The sequence below is a fragment of the Puma concolor genome, chromosome B3 (assembly GCF_028749965.1).
Source record: "Puma concolor isolate L17-30 chromosome B3, mPumCon1.1.hap2, whole genome shotgun sequence".
In the NCBI taxonomy this organism is placed as follows: domain Eukaryota; kingdom Metazoa; phylum Chordata; class Mammalia; order Carnivora; family Felidae; genus Puma; species Puma concolor.
In genome coordinates this window covers 14,937,577-14,963,877 of record NC_141672.1, presented here as the reverse complement: position 1 = coordinate 14,963,877, position 26,301 = coordinate 14,937,577, and the positions used below count along the sequence as shown (strand labels likewise).

The 26,301-nt window shown below is 41.9% G+C and overlaps 1 protein-coding gene across 7 annotated transcripts in view; it reads left to right on the top strand.

Annotated features, from left to right (window-relative positions):
• TDP1 (tyrosyl-DNA phosphodiesterase 1) overlaps window positions 1-26,301 on the top strand; it is a 92,045-nt gene that overhangs the window by 46,238 nt on the left and 19,506 nt on the right. For 5 of the 7 annotated variants that reach the window (XM_086709037.1, XM_086709032.1, XM_086709035.1 and 2 more), the window contains one exon: window positions 26,111-26,213. In XM_086709037.1, coding sequence (XP_086565163.1) covers window positions 26,111-26,213 — 103 coding nt within the window. Of the gene's footprint in view, window positions 1-11,101; window positions 11,563-26,032; window positions 26,214-26,301 lie in introns of those variants that run through there. The other 2 variants (XM_086709038.1, XM_086709039.1) reach the window with 2 other exon arrangements.

Genomic DNA, 26,301 nt, shown 5'->3' with positions numbered 1-26,301 from the left:
ATGTGACATCGGGAGCAAGAGCAGGAATTCTGGGGGCCATCTTCCAATCCTGCCTTCCATAGGTCTCATTGGTACTTATTACCCAGGTGAATCTCTCTGTGCTATTCCCCAGCCTTGACTTGCAATAATTTCTTACTGTTCTCAAAATTGAGGTTTCTTTCTCATAGGCAAAACTACCATTGAACATACTCAAAAGACTGAACCTCAGCATCCAAAGACTATTTGAAAAATGAAATTCTATAATTATTTGGAGCCAAAAGAGACTGCTTTATTAGAGTGAGGGAGTAACCCTGCAGCGTAATTGCTTTAGAGAACTACATTGACTTGGCTATGTAGAATTGTTCAAAGTATGTCTTATGAAAGATCAGTAGAATCCCAAAAGATCTAATTTCTTGTCTAAAGGAAAAAAAAAAAAAAAACCTTACCACCTTATGAGTGAACTTCATTCATTGCATATAGTGTATTCATCATATCCCATTACCTGTCATTTCTCCACACATTTTGTAAGTAGAGGTTTCTTGGTCATGGGGACTTGGTTTTACTCAGATGACATTTCACAGAAACGGTGTCTACTGAAAATCCGGTATTGAAATCATAAAAACGCTTGGCTAGCCTTACTGTGGCTTTCGTCTTCCATTTATTCTTTTAAATATACGTGAATCTCAAAGTTTTAATAGCCTCTCTTTGATTATGTGTTCTCACTGATAGCCTTTTGCATAGATCCTGGGTTAGGTTTTAGTATATGGTTGCCACTGAGAATTCTAATATCTGCACTGAAACCATTTTTAATGAAGTTTCTATTTGATTGAACTGGATACTTGAAAAGTTTTTGTCCTACTCTAAAAGAAAGTGAGTTTGTAGTTCTTATCTATACTTGTCCAGCTAAAAAAACTCATCCTATTGGTAATTTTGTGTAATGTCTTATGTTTTCATACAGTGCCTGGTCTATAGTGACCCAGAAGTTTTTGAGAGGGTGGTAATCCCTATAATCAAACTGCTATTCATTTGCTCACTGATTCTCAGGTTCTAAGTTTTTCTTTTTGTACTATCTAGAATGGTTGTGCTTATCCTTAAGGTCTATTTCAGGTGTTCCCCTTTGAAAATTTTTCTAGCTCAGCAGACATAATTCATTGTTTTCTATTGTGTTTTTATAGCACTTTTTTTTTTTTTTTAATTTCTCTTGAGAGAGCACGAGCATGAGCACCGGAGGGGCAGAGAAAATCCCAAGCAGGCTCTGCACTGTCAGCGTGGAGCCTGATGTGGGGCTCAAACTCATGAACTGTGAGATCATGATCTCAGCCAAAATCAAAAGTCGGACACCGAACCGCCTGAACCATCTGGATGCCCCTATAGCACTTTTTGCTTGGTCTTTTTTACGTATTCCTTCTTGGTTCTTTGTGGGTTCTTTTGCCTTGATATATTATGAACTGTTTGAAGACAGCTGCCAGGTTTTACCTTCACATCCTCAGCATCTAACACTGTGCACAGCGTATTGTTAGTGACCTATATGTACTTGAATGAGAGCCCTTCACAAAATGTTGTTCACATAGGTGTATATATGCACATAACGAGAAAAGGGCAGGTGGAAAAAGTTTGTCTTCCCACTCCTGTTCCCCAGCCGTCCTGCTCCTCAGCCTCAAATCACTACTAGTGTCTTGGATTTAATAGCTTTTAACCCCATGAACCGTCAAACCTAGGTACCTCAGAGGATGGCTGATGTTACCCAGACAGCCAACCTACTGTTGAGGAAACAATACCGAGATGGAATCTAAAGATCCGCATTCCTATTTGGGACTGCCACTTACTAGCCTTGCCACTTAAATTTGGGGAATGCCATTTATAACCTGGGTTTTCTCTCACTTCAGGAATGTTGCAAAGATGATGATGGAAGATAGATGTGGAGGTTTCCTGTTATTCTATATGATTATACTGTATGTAACTGCTTGGTTTTTAGGGCCTGTGTTAACAACTCTGTGTTAGGTCGTTGTTCATAAGTTCCCTAAGGATTCAAGAAAACCATGTAAGGGACACCTGGGTGTCTTAGTTAAGTGTTCGACTCGATTTTTGGCTCAGGTCATGATCTCAATGTGAGTACAAGCCCATCGGCTCTGCACTGGCAGTGTGGAGCCTGCTTTTGGGATTCTTTCTCTCTGCCCCTCCCCTGCCCAAACTGTCTCTTTCTCAAAATAAATAAATAAACTTAAAAAAAAATTTTTTTGAAAAGAAAGCAGCTTTTAAAAAGCTTTTCTGTTTGAAAGGATATGTGTGGAAGGATATGTGATTTAAACACTTGTCCATAGTTAGAGCCTTTTCTAAGTTGAATATGTGATTAATTTACAAATTGTTGAAAATTATTCTATGAAATCAAAACCAGTACGTTCAGCCAGAAGAATATTATTCAAATAACCTTAAAACTAGCACTTTAGCTTGAACATATTAAAATGTTATGTTGGCTGGCAATTTTCTCTTTTGTCTGGTTGCTTTTATGTCAAGCTATTTATAGTTTTTGATCCTACCATGAAATCATCCCATGTTTGGGCAGCCTGTTCTTGAAATTACTGAGACATGATGACAAATCAGTGTTAAAATTTTACCATAGGACCAAGCCGGCAAGAAGACGAACTTGAGAAGCAGCCTTGGCTAAAAAGATAGTTCCTAGGAGTAATTGGCAAACCCGACGAGAACAATTATGAAAGCTGTGCATTGTGGGTGGGCAGAAAGCAATCGCAGTTACGGTTGCCTAGCAACCGACAGGCATTGCGGGATGGTTGGGGATAAGCAGAAATGTTGGTGCTGCCACTCTGGGGGGAAATGAGACAAGTGCTTAACTATAAAACCACCGTGACTTTTTGAGGAAACATAAGACATTGTACCTTGCTCTGATTTTCGGCATTGCCGTGCAGTACTTCTCTAACGTCTGTTCCTTTGGATCTGGAACAGTCTTTTTTCTTCCTTTGATTATTTTTTTTTCCCAGTGAGAATCAAATTGGGTCACACACAAAAAAATCTCTGCAGATGTCATTGGGTGGACTTGGTTGCCTGGCACTGTGGCTCCAAGATATTGGGGTTAGTTGCTATGCCTCATGTCCTTTATTAAAAATAATGGTATCAGTATGAAAGCCTGTGGCTGACTTCCTTTACGCGTTAATGATGATTTGAGGTCATATCCACACCCTTAACTTTCTTGGATTATGGTACAAGTAGACCAAAGACAGAGCATGCCCCTTTTCATGCTAACGGAAGCATGTCTGATGGAGCATTATCCCTGAGGAGGAAAAAGTGTGAGACCCCCCCTGACCTAGACCTTTAGATCCAGGTACAAGGGCACTGCTAGTCACGAAGTATCCCTGTGGCTTGAGAGGAGGACGTTCTATCTGGGCGTCCTTCACCGGGTTCTAGCCCCTGAAGGAAACCCATTATAAGTAATACCAGATACTTGTTTGGTGCTTACTATAAGCCGACCAAGTGGTTTTTGTTTTAGTTTTGTTCTTGTTTTAGATTGTTAAGTTAGTTTCAGGTGTACAACAGTTCAAGTTTAGACCTTGTGCTGTGTTCACCAAGTACTTTTTTATTCTAACTCCTCTAATCCTCTCAACTAGCTAGATAATAGTAACGTTCCCGTTTTAGAGACGTGAAAACTAAAGCCTGAAGAGTTTGAATAACATGTCTGAAGTGTCCCAGTTGGTAAGGTGGTAGAATAGGATTCAAACCCAGATAGTCTAGCGGGACAATTTCTTGTCTGTGTCCGAGGCACTGCGCTAGGCTTTGGTTATGGATAGCGAGCCAGGCATGATCCCTGCCCACAAGGAACTCGTATTCTGGTTCGTGTAGTTCTGTTGTCCTTCTGCTTTGGGATCAGCGCTGCTGGCTAAGATGGTGGGGAGAACACACGGCTTAGAAACGGACTGCAGCCCCCTTTTCTTTAAGTACCTGCCAAGCCTTCCCTCTTCCCTGCTGACATCTTTTAGTGCTGTTGTACCAGGTCTTGCCCTGACTTCTCTTACCCTGCCCTTCAGAATGCTGGACCTTCCTACCCATTGCTTTGCCACAGCTTTCCCAACCTGTAAAGGTTTTAGTTTCTGCCATAGCAATCATTTGTGGCCCTTGCTGAGTGAGTGCAGAGAACTGTGGGCTGGCAGTGAGTGCCTGGTTGCTTTTTCTCAGCCTCTGTGTGTCCTGCCTCTTAGTTTGTTGACCAAGTGCTCACTGAGCCTTCATTTTGTGCCAGGCTTTGGTGGCGGATAGCAGCTAAAGCTTCAGTGCTTTTTGAAAACACTCCTTCAAACTGGCCATCCAATTCCCATTTACTGGTCAACCTCCAGGCAGCTGACAGATGTCTTGAGTACCTAATCCTCTAACTTCTCATCTAATCTGTTTATACCAAACTCAGCCATGTTGCATAGTCGTTAATGCCACCCACGGCATCTGCCTTTGGGATGTTTCTGTTCCTGTTACGATTCACTGTGTGTGTGTGTGTGTATGTGTATGTATGTGTGTAAACAACATTTATTTTTTCACACTTATGGAGGGTAGAAGTTTGAAATCAGGGTGTCAGGATTGGTTTCTCCTGACTTACAGGTTGTAGATGGCTGTCTGCTAAATCTGTGTGTATGTGGTCTCCACCGTTTCTGTGTCATGTCTTTAAGTTTTTATTCAAATTCCAGTGAACATACAGTGTAATGTTTCAGGTGTACAATATAGTGATTCAACACTTCCATAGAACACCTAGTGCTCATCACAAGTGCACTCCCCAGCGAATGGATGGAGCTAGGTCTAAACTGGGTTTTATCTCATTTGGGGAATGTTGTGAAGATGATGGAAAATAGATGTGGAGGTTACTTATTACAGTATATTATCGTACTGTATGTAATGCACTTATTCTAAGTGAAACAAGTCAGAGAAAGACCAATACCATATGATTTCACTCACATACAGAGTGTAAGAAACAAAACAAACAAATGGGGAAAAAAAGAGGCAGGAGCGCCTGAGTGGCTAAGTCTGTTAGGCAGCCAACTCTTGGATTCGGCTCAGGTCATGATGTCACAGTTACTGAGACTGAGCCCCATGTCAGGCTCTGGGCTGGCAGCATGGAGCCTGCTTGGGATTCTCTCTTCCTCTCCTGCCTCACCCCCACTTGTGCATGCACGCTCTCAAAATAAACTTAAACCAAGAAACAATTTTTTTTTTCCTTTAAAAGAAACCGGTTCTTAACTGTAGAGAGCAAACTGATGGTTACCAGAGGAGAGGTGGGTGGGGGGATGGGTTAAACCATTGGCCTCTTTTACTCCTCTTTTTTGCCATTTGCAAATACGTATTCAGTACTGCTTCCTGATGACTGTGCTGGGCCTGTGAGCCCGTAGGTGTCCCTCAGCTTGGTATGTCAGTAGCTAGATCTGCTGAGGTACTGAGAGCTTGATCAGTCCCTAGTGAGAGACAGGTAGGTGATGTGTGTGTGCGTGCAAGGGTTCCTGGGAATTTCTTACACTGTAGCGGTTAAATGCATCCAGGGTGTTACTAATAAGGTGTGGTGTCTTTCAGAGGAAAGAGATCTCTCCTGCATTAAATAACTAGATGAAGCTTCAGAAAGGGGTACTTGAGGTAGAAGAAATCCTGTTCTTGAGTCCTGAGACCAGATGTGCTGGGGGAGGCAGAGATCATCTGGGTTGGCATGAAGCCTTGGGTGGGAAGGACGAGAGAGAAGCCTGATGGTGGATGGGGACAAGCTTGTGGATCTTGTGTGACAGGCAGAGGACTTCAGACTTTGCGGATAAGGATCACTGAATGTTTTTGAACAAGGGTGAGACAACCCACACTGTTAATGACAATATTACTGGTAAAGCCTGTCGTTCAAGGCTTTATGATTGACACACTGTTCTCCTCATAATGTTGTCATGTGCTCTGGGATCTAAATGGAGCAGATCTTATCCTAGCTATTTTATGGAAGTAGAAACAGGTACGAGAGTTGAGGCTGCTCATCTAGTAAATGGTTGAACTAGAAGTTGAACCCAGATCTTTAGTTTCTTCTAAGTCATGCTCTTTCCGGAATTAGTTTATGGGATGGGTTAAAGGCAATAAAGCATAGAGGCAGAAAAATGTGAGCAATTGATGCGGAATTCCAAACATGGTAAAGATGCCAGTGGAAAAGAAAAACTGAGGGGTCTTCACCCAGAGACCTAATTACAGAAACCTCTGAAAGACTCGGATCAGGTTGAGAGAGCAGGAGAAATTGGGTTGCCTGCAGGGTTGTGAGCATAGCTCTCTAGAAGAGAGAGACCCCATCAAGCTTTGTGGGGCTGGTCACTGACCCCAAGGAGGCTGCTCCTTAGGCCATCTCAGAAGGTGCTAGTACAAACCATCCATCTGCTCAGCAGCACCACTACTTTGTGCTGTTCTCTGGGAGACTCTGAAAAGGATGAGAAGGGTTCCCAGCAGGCCGCACTGCTGTGGGACCCGGGCAAACAAAGGCAAGGACCTGCCTACACAGACTTTGTTGGGACATGAGGGAGAGACTGCTCTTCAGAAAGCTTTTGAAGGCCACTAGGGTAATTGAACAAAAAGTGACTGTACATTGGACTTGTAGTGTTACCTGTCTATAACAGTCTACTGTCTGCAACCACTGTTGTTTGCTTCAGCCCTCTGGGCTGTTTCCCTATGAGTAAAACCAGAGATGGGACTAAACCAGGGATTTTCACGCCATGTTCCTTGGAGCCCTAAGGATTCTGGAAACCCCTTTCAGAGCTCACTACCACAGAGCGTAGAGGGAGGGGAATGCAGGTAATTCCGGGTGCACCTAGAGACATTTGCCTTTTGTCTGCATTAAATGTGTCCTTTGGACAAAGGACTCTCCAGATTTTTCTTTTTTTAAAGATTGAAAAGCCATTATAATAATCTCCTGGGCCCAGTCTCCTATTTTACAGTTCTTCTTAATTATGAATAGTTTACAAACTTTACCTTTGTGTTTTCACAATTTACTAAGGACTTTCACCTAGATTACTTCATTCATTCCTCATTATTAACCAGGGAAGTGAACAAACAGCATTAAACCCATATCACAGATGAAAAGGTGGCATCCAAAGGACATAACCCCAAGGGGGTAACTGGATAAAACCAGAACTCAAATCTTACAAATCCGTTGCTCTTTTCAATTCTTTGTATTGGCTTTCCACCATAGGAGATGGACCAAAAAAATGGAACACGTCTGTAGAAAATGAAATAGTAAGCAGTTTTTGGTTATCGTAGTGGTTACTGTGATAAACACACATTGAAACTCTTTGATAGGATGTTCCGAATACCAATTTTGACCTAGATTTGCAAAGCAACTTTTGATTCTTTTTGACAGTATTTTTTGTCCTTTTGGATTCTGGATACTGATGTGATGACTTCTAAAGCCCATGTAATTCCATTTGTGGGATCAAGAGTAGACGGATCCTTTTAAAGACCAAGTTGACAGCTGAGCTGAGCTATGCAGTAGAATGAAAGCTAGCCTTCTGAATTCAGCATGGAGGTGGAAGCATTTGCTTGAGGACGTAATATGCCTGTGTGAGGAACAAAACGAGGTTGCGAATAGATTTCTCACAGTACTCGGTGACTTGTCAGACTGTGACTTTAAAGCCCACACCCAAGTATCAGGTCTCCTTTGGTGTCCTGCTCTTGCTTATCTGTGGGAAAACGTGGGTCATAATCACTTTTCATTTGTCTTTTCCTTGGGCGTTTCTTTGTTAATGCCCTGTATCTATATGACAACATATCAACCCCCAAGACAGTTGACCTTTTGTGTCCCACTTGGTACTTAATCTCACAAGATTGGTGGACATGTGCAGAATTGGTTTAGTTTTAACCACACCATTAAATTCCTGGTCACTCAGATGTACGTTAAAAATTGGGGAACAGGGGCACCCGGGTGGCTCAGTTGGTAAAGCGACCGACTTCGGCTCAGGTCATGAACTCGCAGTTTGTGAGTTCAAGCCCGTGTCAGGGCTCTGTGCTGATGGCTCAGAGCCTGGAACCTGCTTCAGATTCTGTGTCTCCCCCTCTTCTCTGCCCCCCCCCCATGTTCATGCTCTGTGTGTCTCTGTCTCTCAATAAATAAACGTTAAAACAATTTTTTTTAATTGGGGAACATATCTATATCAAGGGGAACAAAATCCTTTTGATTTCTTTGACAGAATAAAATAGGAGCTTACTAGATTTCTGTCCTGGGACTGGGGCTAGGATTAAGAGATCAGTAAAGCAGTCCAGTGAAGAAACTTTAGACCTATCTGCAACTGAAATCTAGGATTTAGGAGTCCTGGATGGACCTGCCTTCTGGAGAATTCTATTGCTTAGTCACAACAGAGAGGATGACCAGAATCAGCCTCCCGTAAATTTAGCAAGGTATTGGTGATGGTAATAGCTAACATCTATTAAGCATCATTTATGTGCCAGAGACATTTTACACACCTCTGAATCCACACAGTACCTTCATGAGGCAAGTACATTACCACATTTTCCAGGGACAGAAATTAAAGATTGACACTTGGCACTAATTGTGATAGAAATGCATGCAAGCTCAGATTCTGCTCTTACCCACTACCCGACTCTGCCTTTGTGCTTAATTTTCAACAGACTTTTTTCTCTATTTTGTGATTTAGAAGTTTTAATTCTATGACCATAATGAATAAAATAGTCTTGATAATCTCTGTCTTCTAGGCCTTTGTATAGTCGTCTCTTTTCTTGAGTTAATTAGATGTTTCTTGCCTGTGTAACATCTGCAGGATTCAGTTGGGAGACATCTGTGGACTTCAGTAGCCACAGACAGCTTCTTGAAAGAGATGGGGTTTGTGGGGGAGGAAGGGGCTCAGCCACAGGAGTGGGTAGGGTGGTAGGCATCACGGACTAGGAAATGTTTTTGTAGATGTGGATGCAGTCATTAAATTCAGTTAAGAGTAGGGGAGTCAGGAAAAGGCATAATAGGAAATAAGATTGAAAAACCTAAATTTGGTCTGACTGAGGAGGGCCCTAAATGCCAGGCCATATATTTATGCTTAAGTAAAAAGGACACATCGATACTTGGAGAGCTCCTGGAGGAGGGTGTAGAATGAGAAACCAGGGAGCGGGCAATCCATCTGGATCCAGCCTCTAGGGTGAAAGGTGCAGGACTAAGATCACTGGACATAGAGGATGTTACAAGAGTGAAATAGCTTGGTGACTTGCTGTACGTAGTTACTCTAGAGCAGAAAAGTCCAAAATGCATGAGATTTCTGAGCCTGACTGAATGAGACTATGGATAGAGGGGAATGCGGGAGAGGAGCTGCTTTTCAGAGGGGAAAGGGGTGCTGATGGGTTCTGTTTTTGGAGTGTTGGGTTCGGGGTGACGATGTGACCTCCCAGTAGAGAAATGCAGCTTACGGATGGAGATGTCAGTTTAATTTGATGAGAGGTCAAAGCTGATGAAGTCTGGAAGTCATACTTGTCAACATAATGGGTTGCAGTTGGTGAGCAGGGAAAGTCCCCAAGGAATAGAAGACAATAGAACGAGCCAAGAGCAGAGCATGAATTTAGAGGGTTCGTGGTAGGACGGGCACTAAATAAAAAGCTGAAGAGTCAAGAGAAAGCCAAGGAAGAGAGATGGAAAGGAGGTGGAGAAAACTATCCATCCTGCAGAGAAGTCTAAAGCAGTTTCTCAGTCATGGCCCTGTTGACTTTTGGGACCAGATGACTTTTGTTATGGTGGTTGCTTTGTGCACTGTTGGATGTTACTCACTAGATGCTAGTAGCAGTCGACAGTTGTGACGACGGAAAATGGCTCCAGACCTTGCCAAATGTGCCCTTAGCAGCAAAACTGCTCGTAGGTGAGAACTGCCAGTCTAGAAGAAGAATAAGGAGCATGAAAAGACCTCTGGATTTGGCAGTTAAAGATACTGAGTGGAAGTCAGACTACAGAGACTTGAAGAGGGAGAAAGAGAAGAAAAGGAGACTAAGGATGAGGACAGTTCACCTAGTACATCAGAGAGGAGATAAAAAGCTGTGTTCTACCTACAGCAGACACTTGAGCTCCAAACTTGGCGATGGTTTTGTGTGGTAGAGTCAGCTCTTGTACCCTGTTCTCTTTTGATAGGTTGCCCTGGCTATTTGTTCTTACGTAGAAACTCAACAGTCTCATCTTGCTCTAGGGAAGTAAAGCAATAGATTTTTATTGGGATTAAATTGAAATTACAAATAATTTAGTCCCTTGTCTCTTCGTGTACGTAAATAGTTCGTTGCTTTTCAGAATTAACAGACTATCTTTTTTAAGTAGTTTAATGAAAAATTGAGCAGAAAGTACCCTTTATCATCTCCCTTTCCTCCATTGTTAACACAGTTGGATTGGTGTGAGACCTTTGTTACAGTTGATGAGCCACTATTGACACATCATTATTAACTAAATTCCAGAGTTTACATTAGGGTTCATTCTTGGTGCTGTACATTCTGTGGAGGTTAACAAAAGTGTGAGGAGAGGTATCCACCATTACATTATAGTGGGCTAGTCCACTGTCCAAAATTCCTCTGCACCTCACCTATTCATCTCTCCCTAACTACTTACTCTGTTGCCTCATGCTCTGGCAACTGCTGATCTTTTTACTCTGTGTAGTTTGCCTTTTCTAGAATGCCATCTAATGTTGGAATCACACAGGATATAGTCTTTTCAGATTGCTTCCTTTCACTTAGCAATATGCATTTAAGGTTCCTTCATGACTTTGATAGCTAATTTCTTTTTAGTGCTGTGTAAGAGTCCATTATCTGGATATGTATCATAACTTGCTGTCCATTCCTGCTGAAAGACATCTTGGTGGCTTCCAAGTTGTGGCAATTAAGACTAAAGCTACTATAAACACCCATGTGCAGGTTTTGTGTGGACATAAGCTTTCAACTCCTTTAAGTAAATATTAAGGAGCAGGATTGCCGGGTTGTATGGTGCAACTATGTTTAATTGGAAGAAACGGCCAAACTGTCTTCCAAAATGGCTCTATCACTGTGCATAGTCACTGGCAAAACATGATAGTTCTTGTTGCCAATATTTGTTGTCAGTGTGTTTTTTGATTTTAGGCCATTCTAACAGGTGTGTATTGGTATTTACTTTTAGGTTGCAGTTTCCTAATGACAAATGATGTGGACCATCTTTTAAGCTTATTTCCCGTCTGTATATCTCTTAGCGAGGCATCTGTTCAGATCCTTTGCCAATTTTTAAATCAAGTTATTTCATCACACCCGGAATTCGCAAGAAATTTTTTTTTTATTGAAGTGTAGTTGAAATACAATATTTTCAGGTGGACAAACTCAGTGATTCACCAGTTATATACATTGCAAGATGCTTACCATCAGTGTAGTTACCATCTGTTACCAAAGTTATTAACTACTATTGATTATATTCCTTATGCTGTACTTTGCATCCCCATGACTTACTTATAACTAGAAGTTTGTACTCTTAATCTTCTCACCTATTTTACCCAGCCCTTGACACCCCTCCTCTGTAGCCCCTCTGAATCTAGTTTTCTTTCCTGAACTATATCCTGAAGTTCATTAAAATCTTTCCACTGGTAATAAGCTCTGAGTTGTTTTTGTAAAACTACCTTTATTTTTGCCCTCATCTTTGATAATTTAACTGGATTTAAAATGCTAAGTTGACCGTCATATTCTCCCACTTTCTTTTTCTTTGGCTTTGAATTCATTTGTTGCTGTTGAGAAATTACTATGGAATTACTATTCCTTTATGGGACATCTGTCTTTTGCCTTTGCCTACTTTAAGATTTTTCTTTATCTTTGGGGTTCTGTATTTTACTACAACAGATCAATAGATGGGGTTTTCTTTTTACATAGTCTCAGCAGCGTTGGTTGTACTTTAGTCTAAAAATCTGGTTTTTCAATACTTCTCCAAGATTACTCGGAGCATAACTTACCTTTTTTTACTTTTGCAACTCTTACTAAATGCATGTTAAACCTTTCCAATCTTTAGCAATTTATTTTTCAGTGCTTTGCCTCTGGGTTGCTATCTACATAACATCTTTAAGATCTCTCTTCTAGTCCATTAATTTTGTTTGTAGCTGCAACTAGTGTGTTATTTTATGTATCAATTGAGTTTCTGATTTCAGTGGCTATGTTTTTCACTTTGGGACTTTGTAAAAATACAGTGTGCTTTGTGGTTTATAACTTAGAGTCAGGCTGCAGGGTTCACATTCGTGCTTCATCACCTACTACCTGTGAATCCATGGGCAAATTATTTAACTTTGATTTTTCTCCTCAGTTAAATTAGGATAATATTATAGATATACTATAAGTATAGACATCTAATAGTTTAGAATGAGAATTAATAAATTGAAAGATAAAAAACAGATGAAATGGTGGTATGTAGTATGTGCTGGGTATTAACTGCTGTTGTCACATTTGCATTTTTGTATCATTTTTTATTTTACTCAAATCATTTTAAATACATTTAACTTTAAATTTCCATCTAACCAATTACCTGAAGCTCTTGGAAATCTAATACTATTTTCTATTGGCTTTTGCTCATGATAAATTGAGATTATTTTCTTGTTGTTGTGAAACTTGGGGTTTTAAGTGTCTCTTCATTGAGACTTTAAGAATCTTCTGTGGTCTGTCTCTGCCCATCTTTTCAAGAGCCCGGAACCAATGTTTTTTAGTATTTTGACATGGGGTAAGACACATTCCTGGCTCTCCAGTATTTAGAGATCAGGTAGAAGTGACCAGAGAGATTAGATTGAAAGTAGAAAACCACAGTTTACCTTTGGAAACTCGAGGAAAAATGCTTCCTTTTTAAGGGAGGATTCTGGATGGGGTATGAAAGTTTCATGCTGCTAAGAGATCGAATAAGATGAGGTAAAAGAAATTTCCATTGGATTTGATTAATGTGGAGGATTTCTGTGACTTTGAATGATTGCAGTATAGTAGTATGGGGAGAAGCTTTATGAATGGGTGTAATAGATTGAAGACTAAATGAAATTTTTTTTGTAATAAAGCTAGTATAATAAGATGAGATATTTGAAGGCACAAAGATCATAAAGGAAGTAGAACTATCTTTATTTGTAGGTTGTAAATAAGGAGTTAAAAACCATCAAAAGCATCAAATAGCTAAAAATTAACAAAAGCTGTGGAAGACATCTACACTGAAAACTACATAAAACACTGTTGAAAGAATTTAGAGAGGCTTCTGGGAAGATGGCGGAGTAGGAGGACGCTGGGCTCACCGCGTCCTGCAGATCACTTAGATTCCACCCACACTTGCCTAAATAACCCAGAAAACCACCAGGAGACTAGCAGAACGGAGTCTCCGGAGCCAAGCGCAGATGAGAGGCCCACGGAAGAGGGTAGGAAGGGCGGCGAGGCGGTGCGCGCTCCACGGACTGGGGGGAGGGAGCCGGGGCGGAGGGGCGGCCCACTGGCCAAGCAGAGCCCCCGAGTCTGGCTGGCAAAAGCTGAGGGGCCGGACGGAGTATGTTCGGACAGCAAGTGGGACTTAACATCTGGAAGGTTATAAGTAAACAGCTCTGCTCGGAGAGCGGGAGGGCTGGAGGACAACGGGAGGGAGAGTTGTTGAGCCTCGGCCGACAGAGCTCAGCTTGGCGGGGAACAAAGGCGCTCGCCAGCACCATCTCCCTCGCCCATCCCCCAGCCAAAATCCCAAAGGGAACCGGTTCCCCTCACGGAACTTGCTTGCACCGCGCAAACACCCAACGCTGTGCTTCTGCAGATCCATCCCTCTGGCGGGTCTGACTCCCTCCTGGTGCCACAGGGCCCCTCCCAAAGCGGATCTCCGAAGGAAAAGCGAGCTGAGCCTTCCCCTCCCGCCCCTGTGCACCTTGCCAATCCACCCCAGCTAATACGCCAAATCCCCAGCACCACAAGCCTGGCAGTGTGCAAGTAGCCCAGACGGGCCACACCACCCCACAGTGAATCCCGCCCCTAAGACAGGGGAAGAGAAGGCACACACCAGTCTGACTGTGGCCCCAGCGGTGGGCTGGGGGCAGACATCAGGTCTGACTGCAGCCCCACCCACCAACGCAAGTTATTCAAGACAGCACAGGGGAAGTGCCCTGCAGTTCCGCACCACTCCAGGGACTATCCAAAATGACGAAACGGAAGAATTCCCCTCAAAAAAACCTCCAGGAAATAACGACAGCTGATGAACTGATCAAAGATGATTTAAATAATATAACAGAAAGTGAATTTAGAATAATAGTCATAAAATTAATCCCTGGGCTTGAAAACAGTATAAAGGACAGCAGAGAATCTATTGCTACAGAGATCAAGGGACTAAGGAACAGCCAGGAGGAGCTAAAAAATGCTATTAACAAGCTGCAAAGTAAAATGGAGACGACTACAGCTTGGATTGAAGAGGCAGAGGAGAGAATAGGTGAACTAGAAGATAAAATTATGGAAAAAGAAGCTGAGAAAAAGAGAGATAAAAAAAATCCAGGAGTATGAGGGGAAAATTAAAGAACTAAGTGATGCACTAAAGAGAAATAATCTACGCATAATTGGTATTCCAGAGGAGGAAGAGAGAGGGAAAGGTGCTGAAGGTGTACTTGAAGAAATAATAGCTGAGAACTTCCCTGATCTGGGGAAGGAAAAAGGCATGGAAATCCAAGAGGCACAGAGAACTCCTTTCAGACGTAACTTGAATCGATCTTCTGCATGACTTATCATAGTGAAACTGGCAAAATACAAGGATAAAGAGAAAATTCTGAAAGCAGCAAGGGATAAATGTGCCCTAATATAAAGGGAGACCTATAAGACTCGTGACTCATCTCTCTACTGAAACTTGGCAGGCCAGAAAGGAATGGCAGGAGATCTTCAATGTGATGAACAGAAAAAATATGCAGCCGAGAATCCTTTATCCAGCAAGTCTGTCATTTAGAATAGAAGGAGAGATAAAGGTCTTCCCAAACAAACAAAAACTGAAGGAATTTGTCACCACTAAACCAGCCCTACAAGACATCCTAAAGGGGATCCTATGAGACAAAGTACCAGAGACATTGCTACAAGCATGAAACCTACAGACACCACAATGACTCTAAACCCATATCTTTCTGTAATAACACTGAGTGTGAGTGGACTAAATGTGCCAACCAAAAGACATAGGGTATCAGAATGGATAAAAAAACAAGACCCATCAGTTTGCTGTCTACAAGAGACTCATTTTAGACCTGAGGACACCTTCAGATTGAAAGTGAGGGGATGGAGAACTATTTATCATGCTACTGGAAGTCAAAAGAGAGCTGGAGTAGCCATACTTATATCAGACAAACTAGACTTTAAATTAAAGGCTGTAACGAGATAAAGAAGGGCATTATATAATAATTATGGGATCTATCCATCTAGAACTAACAATTATAAATGTCTATGCGCCGAATACAGGAGCCCCCAAATATATAAAACAATTACAAACATAAGCAATCTTATTGACAAGAATGTGGTAATTGCAGGGGACTTTAATACCCAACTTACAACAATGGATAGATAATATAGACACATGGTCAATAAAGAAACAAGGGCCCTGAATGATACATTGGATCAGATGGACTTGACAGATATAGTTAGAACTCTGCATGCCAAAGCAACAGAATATACTTTCTTCTCGAGTGCACATGGAACATTCTCCAAGATAGATCACATACTGGGTCACCAAACAGCCGTTCATAAGTATACAAGAATTCAGATCATACCATGCATACTTTCGGACCACAATGCTATGAAACTTGAAATCAACCACAGGAAAACGTCTGGAAACCTCCAAAAGCATGGAGGTTAAAGAACACCCTACTAAAGAATGAATGGGTCAACCAGGCAATTAGAGAAGAAATTAAAAAATATATGGAAACAAATGAAAATGAAAATACAACAATCCAAATGCTTTGGGATGCAGCAAAGGCAGTCCTGAGAGGAAAATACATTGCAATCCAGGCCTATCTCCAGAAACAAGAAAAATCCCAAATACAAAATCTAACAGCACACCTAAAGGAAATAGAAGCAGAGCAGCAAAGACACCCTAAACCCAGCAGAAGAAGAGAAATAATAAAGATCAGAGCAGAAATAAACAATATAGAATCTTTTTTTTTTAAATTATTATTTTTTTTTTTTTAATTTTTTTTTCCAACGTTTATTTATTTTTGGGACAGAAAGAGACAGAGCATGAACGGGGGAGGGGCAGAGAGAGAGGGAGACACAGAATCAGAAACAGGCTCCAGGCTCTGAGCCATCAGCCCAGAGCCTGACGCGGGGCTCGAACTCATGGACCGCGAGATCGTGACCTGGCTGAAGTCGGACGCTTAACCGACTGCGCCACCCAGGCGCCCCAGAAATAAACAATATAGAATCTAAAAAAAAAACTGTAGAGCAGATCAATGAAACCAAGACTTGGTTTTTTGAAAAAATAAACAAAATTGATAAACCTCTAGCCAGGCTTCTCAAAAAGAAAAGGGAGATGACCCAAATAGATAAAATCATGAATGAAAATGGAATTATTACAACCAATCCCTTAGAGATACAAGCAGTTATCAGGGAATACTATGAAAAATTATATGCCAACAAACTGGACAATCTGGAAGAAATGGACAAATTCCTAAACACCCACACACTTCCAAAACTCAATCAGGAGGAAATAGAAAGCTTGAACAGACCCATAACCAGCGAAGAAATTGAATCAGTTACCAAAAATCTCCCAACAAATAAGAGTCCAGGACCAGATGGCTTCCCTGGGGAATTCTACCAGACATTTAAATTTTTTTTTTTTCAACGTTTATTTATTTTTGGGACAGAGAGAGACAGAGCATGAATGGGGGAGGGGCAGAGAGAGAGGGAGACACAGAATCAGAAACAGGCTCCAGGCTCCGAGCCATCAGCCCAGAGCCCGACGCGGGGCTCGAACTCACGGACCGCGAGATCGTGACCTGGCTGAAGTCGGACGCTTAACCGACTGCGCCACCCAGGCGCCCCTCTACCAGACATTTAAAGCAGAGATAAAACCTATCCTTCTCAAGCTATTCCAAAAAATAGAAAGGGAAGGAAAACTTCCAGACTCATTCTATGAAGCCAGTATTACTTTGATTCCTAAACAAATTTTTACTGAGACAGAGACTCAGTAAAAAGAACTACAGGCCAATATCCCTGATGAATATGGATGCAAAAATTCTCAATAAGACACTAGCAAATCGAATTCAACAGCTTATAAAAAGAATTATTCACCATGATCAAGTGGGAATCATTCCTGGGATGCAGGGCTGGTTCAACATTCACAATCAACGTGATACATCACATTAATAAAGAAAAGATAAGAACCATATGATCCTGTCAATGGATGCAGAAAAAGCATTTGACAAAATTCAGCGTCATTTCTTAATAAAAACCCTCGAGAAAGTCAGGATAGAAGGAACATACTTAAACATCATAAAAGCCATCTATGAGCCACAGCTAATAGCATCCTCAATGGGGAAAAACTGAGAGCTTTCCCCCTGAGATCAGGAACACGACAGGGATGCCCACTCTCACCGTTGTTGTTTAACATAGTGTTGGAAGTGCTAACGTCAGCCATCAGAGAACAAAAGGAAATCAAAGGCATCAAAATTGGCAAAGATGAAGTCAAGCTTTCCCTTTTTGCAGATGACATGATAATATACGTGGAGAACCCGATAGACTCCACCAAAAGTCTGCTAGAACTGATACATGAATTCAGCGAAGTCGCAGGATACAAAATCAATGTACAGAAATCAGTTGCATACTTATACACGAATAATGAAGGAACAGAAAGACAAATAAACTGATCCCATTCACAATTGCACCAAGAAGCATAAAATACCTAGGAATAAATCTAACCAAAGATGTACAAGATCTGTATGCTGAAAAGTATGGAAAGCTTATGAAGGAAATTGAAGAAGATATAAAGAAATGGAGGGGCGCCTGGGTGGCGCAGTCGGTTAAGCGTCCGACCTCAGCCAGGTCACGATCTCGCGGTCCGTGGGTTCGAGCCCCGCGTCGGGCTCTGGGCTGATGGCTCAGAGCCTGGAGCCTGTTTCCGATTCTGTGTCTCCCTCTCTCTCTGCCCCTCCCCCGTTCATGCTGTGTTTCTCTCTGTCCCAAAAATAAATAAACGTTGAAAAAAAAAATTAAAAAAAAAAAAAAAAAGAAATGGAAAAACATTCTGTGCTCATGGGTTGGAAGAATAAATATTGTTAAAATGTCAATACTACTCAAAGCTATCTACACATTCAATGCAATCCCAATCAAAATTGCACCAGCATTCTTCTTGAAGCTAGAACAAACAATCCTAAAATTCATATGGAACCACAAAAGGCCCCGAATAGCCAAAGTAATTTTGAAGAAGACCAAAGCAGGAGGCATCACAATCCCAGACGTTAGCCTCTATTACAAAGCTATAATCATCAAGACAGCATGGTATTGGCACAAAAAACAGACACATAGACCAATGGAATAGAATACAAACCCCAGAACTAGACCCACAAAAGTATGGCCAACTCATCTTTGACAAAGCAGGAAAGAATATCCAATGGAAAAAAAACAGTCTCTTTAACAAATGGTGCTGGGAGAACTGGACAGCAACACACAGAAGAATGAAACTAGACCACTTTCTTACACCATTCACAAAAATAAACTCAAAATGGATAAAGGGCCTGAATGTGAGACAGGAAACCATCAAAACCTTAGAGGAGAAAGCAGGAAAAGACCTCTCTGACTTCAGCCGTAGCAATTTCTTACTTGACACATCCCCAAAGGCAAGGGAATTAAAAGCAAAAATGAACTATTGGGACCTCATGAAGATAAAAAGCTTCTGCACAGCAAAGGAAGCAATCAACAAAACTAAAAGGCAACCAATGGAATGGGAAAAGATATTTGCAAATGACATATCGGACAAAGGGCTAGTATCCAAAATCTATAAAGAGCTCACCAAACTCCACACCCAAAAAACAATCCAGTGAAGAAATGGGCAGAAAACATGAATAGACACTTCTCTAAAGAAGACATCCGGATGGCCAACAGGCACATGAAAAGATGCTCAACATCACTCCTCATCAGGGAAATACAAATCAAAACTATACTCAGATATCACCTCACGCCAGTCAGAGTGGCCAAAATGAACAAATCAGGAGACTACAGATGCTGGAGAGGATGTGGAGAAATGGGAACCCTCTTGCACTGTTGGTGGGAATGCAAACTGGTGCAGCCACTCTGGAAAATACTGTGGAGGTTCCTCAAAAAATTAAAAATAGACCTACCCTATGACCCAGCAGTAACACTGCTAGGAATTTACCCAAGGGATACAGGAGTACTGATGCATAGGGGCACTTGTACCCCAATGTTTATAGCAGCACTCTCAACAATAGCCAAATTGTGGAAAAAGCCTAAATGTCCATCAACTGATGAACGGATAAAGAAATTGTGGTTTATATACACAATGGAGTACTACGTGGCAATGAGAAAGAACGAAATATGGCCCTTTGTAGCAACGTGGATGGAACTGGAGAGTGTGATGCTGAGTGAAATAAGCCATACAGAGAAAGACAGATACTGTATGGTTTCACTCTTATGTGGATCCTGAGAAACTTAACAGAAACCCATGGGGGAGGGGAAGGGGAAAAAAAAATGAGGTTAGAGTGGGAGAGAGCCAAAGCATAAGAGACTTTTAAAAACTGAGAACAAACTGAGGGTTGATGGCGGGGGGTGGGGGGGGTGGGAGGGAGGGAAGGGTAGGTGATGGGCATTGAAGAGGGCATCTTTTGGGATGAGCACTGGGTGTTGTATGGAAACCAATTTGACAATAAATTTCGTATATTAAAAAAAAAACTTTCAAACAAAAATAATAAGAATTTGTATGGAGATATAACCTGTTCATGGATTAAAAGTCAATATTGACATCAGTTGCTCCCAGCTTCTTTGATAGATTTCATTACAATCCTGATCAAAATCCCAGCAGAGTTTTTGTAAAAAATCAACAAGCTGATTCTAAAATTTGAATATGCAAGGTGTTTAGAAGTGGCAGAAGAATTTTAGAGAAGAACAAGCTGATACAAAATTTACATGTATATTGGGGCAACTGGGTGGTTCAGTCAGTTAAGCGTCCAACTTCGGCTCAGGTCATGATCTCACGGTTTGTGGATTCAAGCCTCACATCGGGCTCTATGCTCATAGCTCAGAACCTGGAGCCTGCTTCAGATTCTGTGTCTCCCTCTCTTTCCTCTCCTCCCCTGCTTGCACTCCCCCCCCTCTCAAAAATAAACACTAAAAAGAAAAAAATACTTACACATATATACAAAGGATCTAAAATAGCCAGGATGGTTTTAAAGAAGCATACTTACGGTACCTGATTTGAAGATTTGGCATAAAATGGGAATAAGACTGGTGTTAATATAAGACTAGATATTCTTATCAATGGAATAGACTCCAGAAATAGATGTAATCAGAGACTTTTGATAAAGGCACCTGGAGGAAGGTTGTTGTTTTCAGTAAATGTTGGTAAGGCATTTGGATATTGATGCAGAATAATCAAGCCATGGCCTAACTTAGGCCATAAACAGATTAATTACAGAAAGATGATAGACCTAAGTAAGAAAGCTAAAACTATGCTGTGAAAACTGGAGGATATTCTCATGCCATTGTAGTAGGCAAAGATTTAATAGTTGGCACAAAAAATGCACTTGGCCATTAAAAAATTGATGGGCTTTTGGACTTCAAAAATATTTTAGAAATTGATTTCATCAGAAGACACCCTTTGAGGATGGATGAGGTTTTCTACACAAGACCTCATCCTCAGAAGATGTAAAGGAAAAAATTCCAACTTGGATAACTCCTCCTCAAAAAGGGAAAAAAAGCAAGCAAGATCTTCTGAAATATAAAGAATTTTCATAAATAACTTTAACAAACTGGGAGAACATTTGCAGCATAGTTATAATACATGAAAAGCCCTGGGAGGCAAAGTAATGGCTCCTCAAAGATGCCCTAATTCCCAGACCCTGTGAAGGTAGCAGATGGAATTAAGTTTGCTAATCAACTGACCTTATCATGTGGGAGGTGACCTGAAAGGGTTCAGTGTAATCACAGAGGCGCCCCAATGCAGAAGAGGGAGAAGTCCAGAGTGAAGGCAGTATGACCGCTGACCTTGTTGGCCTTTGAGGGTGGAGGAATTGGAGACACAGAATGTAGGTGGCCTCTAAGAACTGGAAAAAATGAGGAAATGAATTCTTCCCTAGAGCCTCCGGAAGAAATACAACCCTGCCAGTGCCCTGATTTTAGTCCAGCACGTCCCATTTCAGACTTGTAATCTCCACAAGTATAAGATAGTAAATTTGTGCTGTTTTTCGGTCACTAAATTTATGGCAGGGCAGCTATAGGAAACTAATGCATACCTGTATACTAATAAAAAAGACAAGTAACATAATTTTAAAATGGTCAACTTCATAGAATTAAGCCTAGATGTCCAATAAATATGGTTAAAAATACTGACCACCACTAGTAATCCAAAATCAGATTGAAATGAGATCTATTTTGCCTATTATTTAGCAAAAATTTTCATAAATACCCATCCAGTGTTCTCAAGGATCTAAGAAAAGAGTGTCTTCTACATTGTTGGTGACAGTCTAAATTGGAAAGACTTTTTAGAAGGAAATGTGACCGAGTCGATCAAAATTAAACCTTATTTCCTTATGTATATCTATATACAGCTTGAATCTTCACAGTGAGTATCTTCCCACATCACTCGTGAAACTTTCTTTCAGTACATAGAAAGCAACAGAGCCCAAGGGCAATACAAGAAAAAAATGCAATACAAATGCAAAACAGAAGGTAACCGGGGTGGGGTGGCGGGACACACATGCTGCCTGCGGAGTTTTAGGACAGGAGTGACAGCACCATTAGCTAGAGTTTGTGATTTTCTCTCCTTGTCACACAGCCTTTCTGTCCACATCCCCTCTTACATCTACTGCCAACATTCTGTTTTTTGCATCTGTCTGTGAAAGTATCCCATCCCCCAGCCCTGGTCGTCTAAGATGTCTTGCTAAAAGCTCAGTCTGCTAGCTTTGTCTGCACTCTTTGCAGCTGCTGCCTAGATTGAGGACTAATGATGAAAGAAATGTTTTCAGTGGACACATGTTCCCGTAACAGTCATCCTTACGTCTTTGTACACCTTCTAACAAAATCTGAACTCCTACTTCTTGTAGTGAGCATTTTGTAATGTATGTAATTGTCAAATCACTGTTGTAATACTCAAAATTGATATGTCAACAATACTTCAAGTGAAAATGAAAATATATAAGTAAAGTTCTGAATCTCGAAAGTAAACTCAATGAGCCGCTCAAACCAAATGCTTGGACGTGGGAAGGTGGGGAGGCCGGGCTTGGAGGTGGCAGATGATACTACTGGAGATACCAAATTTTAAGCTTTTGAAGATTGTCTCAGAGGTCGCCTTCATTGCTCCCTTCTCCGTTGTTGCGTGGCTGTTTCCCCAGGATGTTCCCCTGAACTGCTCCCAGCAGTGACCTCCCAGTGAAAATCATGGGTTCTTTCTGGCTGGAATACATAGGCGGAGGGCAGCTGTCTAGTTAGATGTGAACGTGTCTAGTCATTGTAGACTGTTGTCCAAGAAGGGATTATGGCCTCATGGACCAAAACCCCCTCATTCTAGAGACAAGAAATGAATGTCTGGGAAGAAGAGCGCCTTGGCATGTTGCTGTTAGTGGGGAAGCCAGGACAGAAATCCTCTCTCCTGATTGGGGGTCCCGGATCTTTTCTCAACATTGGCCTGCCTGCCTGCCTTCTCCATGCATCTTGGGTGGAATCCGATGCTTTCCTGAGCTTTCCTTTAGGAACTTTGTTACACATTGTCAGTTTAAACATACTCTTAAAGGTTTAAGTGTTGGGCAAAATTTCCATATTGGGGACTGAGATCAGGTCCCTAATTAGCAGGCATGTTCTATGAGCTGTGGCAGGGTCATCTGCCAGATGGGCTCTGTCATTAAGGGGTCTATAAATTGCTGAGTTGAATAACTGACCATTGAGTAACTTAGTTGGGGACTCGGCAGCAGATCCTGTCATGGGTTTGCAATGTGTCTGTTCAGCTTAGGCTGAGCTTCGTTTTTCCAGAATTCCCTCGTATGTTTCTGGTTGGGGTGGGCCCCAGATGAGATTGTTGTTGGAGATTTGGAGGGCAGATGGGAAGTAGCAGCCCTTTTTATAACCCACACGTTGTCCTTTTGAGCCAGCTCACTCTGTTGGCAAGAAGCAACGGCAGGACTTGTGACTTTTGCACCCTCTGCAGGATCCTGCTTCAGCTTCTCTAACACCTGGGTCTCACCTGGTGTATTTAGCTCCATGGTGAACGGCCCAGCTTCTGCAGGACACCTACACCCCCAGTGCCAGAGGCAACATGAATAGGCATGGTTTTAGTCTCTACTCGCGGCTTTAGCTCCTTGCCTGTGGTTCTAGCTTGTGTATCCATCCTTCCTGTGTATCCATCCTTCCCTGACTTCTGTCAGCCCTACAGACTTCAAACTCCAGCATCAGGGCAAAGATGGCCTTTAGAGACTGCTTTAAAAGCTCCTGCAATTACTTAAGTCAAATTTCTGTAAATTATATGTATTTTGTACACACTCTAGTGGTTCTGCATCTCTGGTTGAACTGTGACTGCCACCCACGTGTCCCCCAGAAGCCAGTTTGATTCACCTTTACTTAGCAGCTTGGGCAAAGTTTCTGTTGGGCAGTACAACTTTGGCTGTCCTTTAGAATCCTCAGCTTTCAGAATCCTTCCGTACCCTCAAGAATATAAGTAAATGAAAAACCCAACCCTCTTTGATGAAGCATCATTTGACCCCCAGCAACAACAAAATAAACCTGAGCATTGACAAGGGAGAGGGCAGCTCCATCCAGTAGGAGTCAGAAGAAAACTGAAAGAACAAGGACAGAGAACAAGGTAGAAATGAACTTGAGTAATGGCAGTGGCCACAGCAAGAAGCCAAGACCTGTTGTGGGCATAGATCCTGAATGGAAGAGAAAAGTTATAACTCCTTTGGAGTTTTGGGAACAAAAGAGTTTGTCATAGGCAACCTCGTGGTGTCCCTGTGACACCCACAAGATACCTGGGTTTCTGCTGGACACTTAGAGGTACCTGTCTACACCACACACACTGCAGGCAGGGTTAGAGTTTGGGAAAAAAACCCCTTGTCCTGGCTGCCCTGGGTACCAGTGATCCAGAGTGTATTTAGATATTTAAAAGAAAAAAAAAAAATCATTAGAGATGTTCTTTCAAGGAATATTGATTTATCACCTCAACAGCTTACAAGTGACTTTCAGTCCAATTATAAAGGATATAGTTTAAGGTTCCGGATGCTTAGAATTCTATTAGAAGCTAAATACAAAGGAGGGATTGGAAGAAACCATCTGAAGAGGGATCTTCATAGTCTCCTTTGACCTTTTTTGTTTTTATTTGTTTTTGAGAGAGAGGCAGAGCATGACCAGAGGAGGGGCAGAGAGAGGGAGACACAGAATCTGAAGCAGGCTCCAGGCTCAGCACAGAGCTTGACGAGGGGCTTGAACTCACGAACTGTGAGATCATGATCTGACCCGAATTTGGCCATTTAAGCAACTGAGCCCCTCTATTGATCTTTACCTTGGAATAAGCCCTCAAGAAGAAAATGTGACTAGTAAAGAATGAAAACCGGCCTGCTAGAAAGTACCTCTGGCTTGTGAAGGTTAGATGCTACAAGTCAAGGGAGCAGTCAGGCACTAACATAGAAAGTGGGGGAGCTATTCCAAAGGAGACTGCTTCTACTTCACACTCACTAGTTGGTTGTGCCATTAGACCTGTGGCTTTGCCCAGGAGGTCACCGTGTCTTACTAATGGGTGAGAGACCTAAAAGCAAGCTATCATCTTGGACTTGGAAAGTAAACCATTTTCCTAGGGTCCTATGACCCCTGCATTTTCCATCTTTATGATCCATCATAGACCATGGTATTCATGATCGTGGCCCTTGAGCATCAAAGTATAGTTTCTTGTTCTCAGTATGGTCCATTAAAGAAGGTAGGGATGTCTGTCCATATACTTTGTTAGCTTAATTGTTTTAACGGTTTTCTTAGCTCTGATTTCCGTAGTCCTTCTCTGTTTCCATAGGACCTTCAACAGAGATGACACTTTTCACCTTACTTGGTAACTGTTTCTCTTTGACTCTCTGATTTCCTATTATGGCTTGCTTTAGAAGAATACTTGATGCCCCAGTGAATGAATCTTGAAATAATTCTGTTTTCCATGAAGTCAGACTCTAAGGGTCTGAATAGCTGAGAATATTCCATATTCTTAAAGTAGAATTTGGGTGAGGCTTGTTGAGGAAGAACCCGTTGATGATGGGTTTACAGTGAGTGGTAAGTGAGAGTCCTCGGCCTGGTTTGGTGCAGGAGAGCATGTTTCTAGGGAAGATGCTGCAGAGCTTAGGTCTGTTCCGAGCATCCTGATGGCATCTTGGCACCTTCTCTCTGGTCACTTCCAAGGCTCACTTCCGCTGCATCCTGTGATTTTAGGCATACCCACCACTCTCTGCCCGTATAAAACATGATTCTGAACACACCATTACTATGTGGATACAGATGCCAATCAGGTACCCTCAGTTGTTTTCTTTAGATTGAAAGTAGAAATGAGCACTTCCTGCCCCAAACTAAAGGCAGAAAAAAGGAGTGTGAAGCGTAAGATGTTATGTAAGATTATATTGACGTGATTTTTTCTTACATGCTACTTTGTTATGTAACACAGTCAGGCACCCTGGCTACACCAGAGTCATGGAAAGAAAGGCCTTTGGACAGGGGGAAAAAATAATCTAAGAAAGGCTGATCATTTTAATAGCTGTCCTCGGGGGAAAATGCAGATGAGGATGAAGCTATCCCAAATTGATTAGATACATCTTGGGGATTATAGCACGGCAGGATTTAACATTCCATTTCTAAAAAAACGCATTATTCTGCCAAACACTGAGTGAATGTGATTGCAGCTATCTGTGTTTTTGACCAGGGTCTTGCAGCTGCGAAAGTTTGACCTGCACTGAAATACCTCATCGAGTCAGCCCTTTCTGTGTCTTTGTCCCTGCAGCGCGAATCTGTCCAAGGCCGCCTGGGGAGCATTAGAGAAGAATGGTGCCCAGCTGATGATCCGTTCCTATGAGCTTGGGGTCCTTTTCTTGCCATCAGCATTTGTAAGTTCACGCTTGAAACTGCCTGAGTGGTCGCATGTGGAACAGGTCGGGTGTGTATGTTCTCTTCCTTTGGTCCCGGTGACCTGAG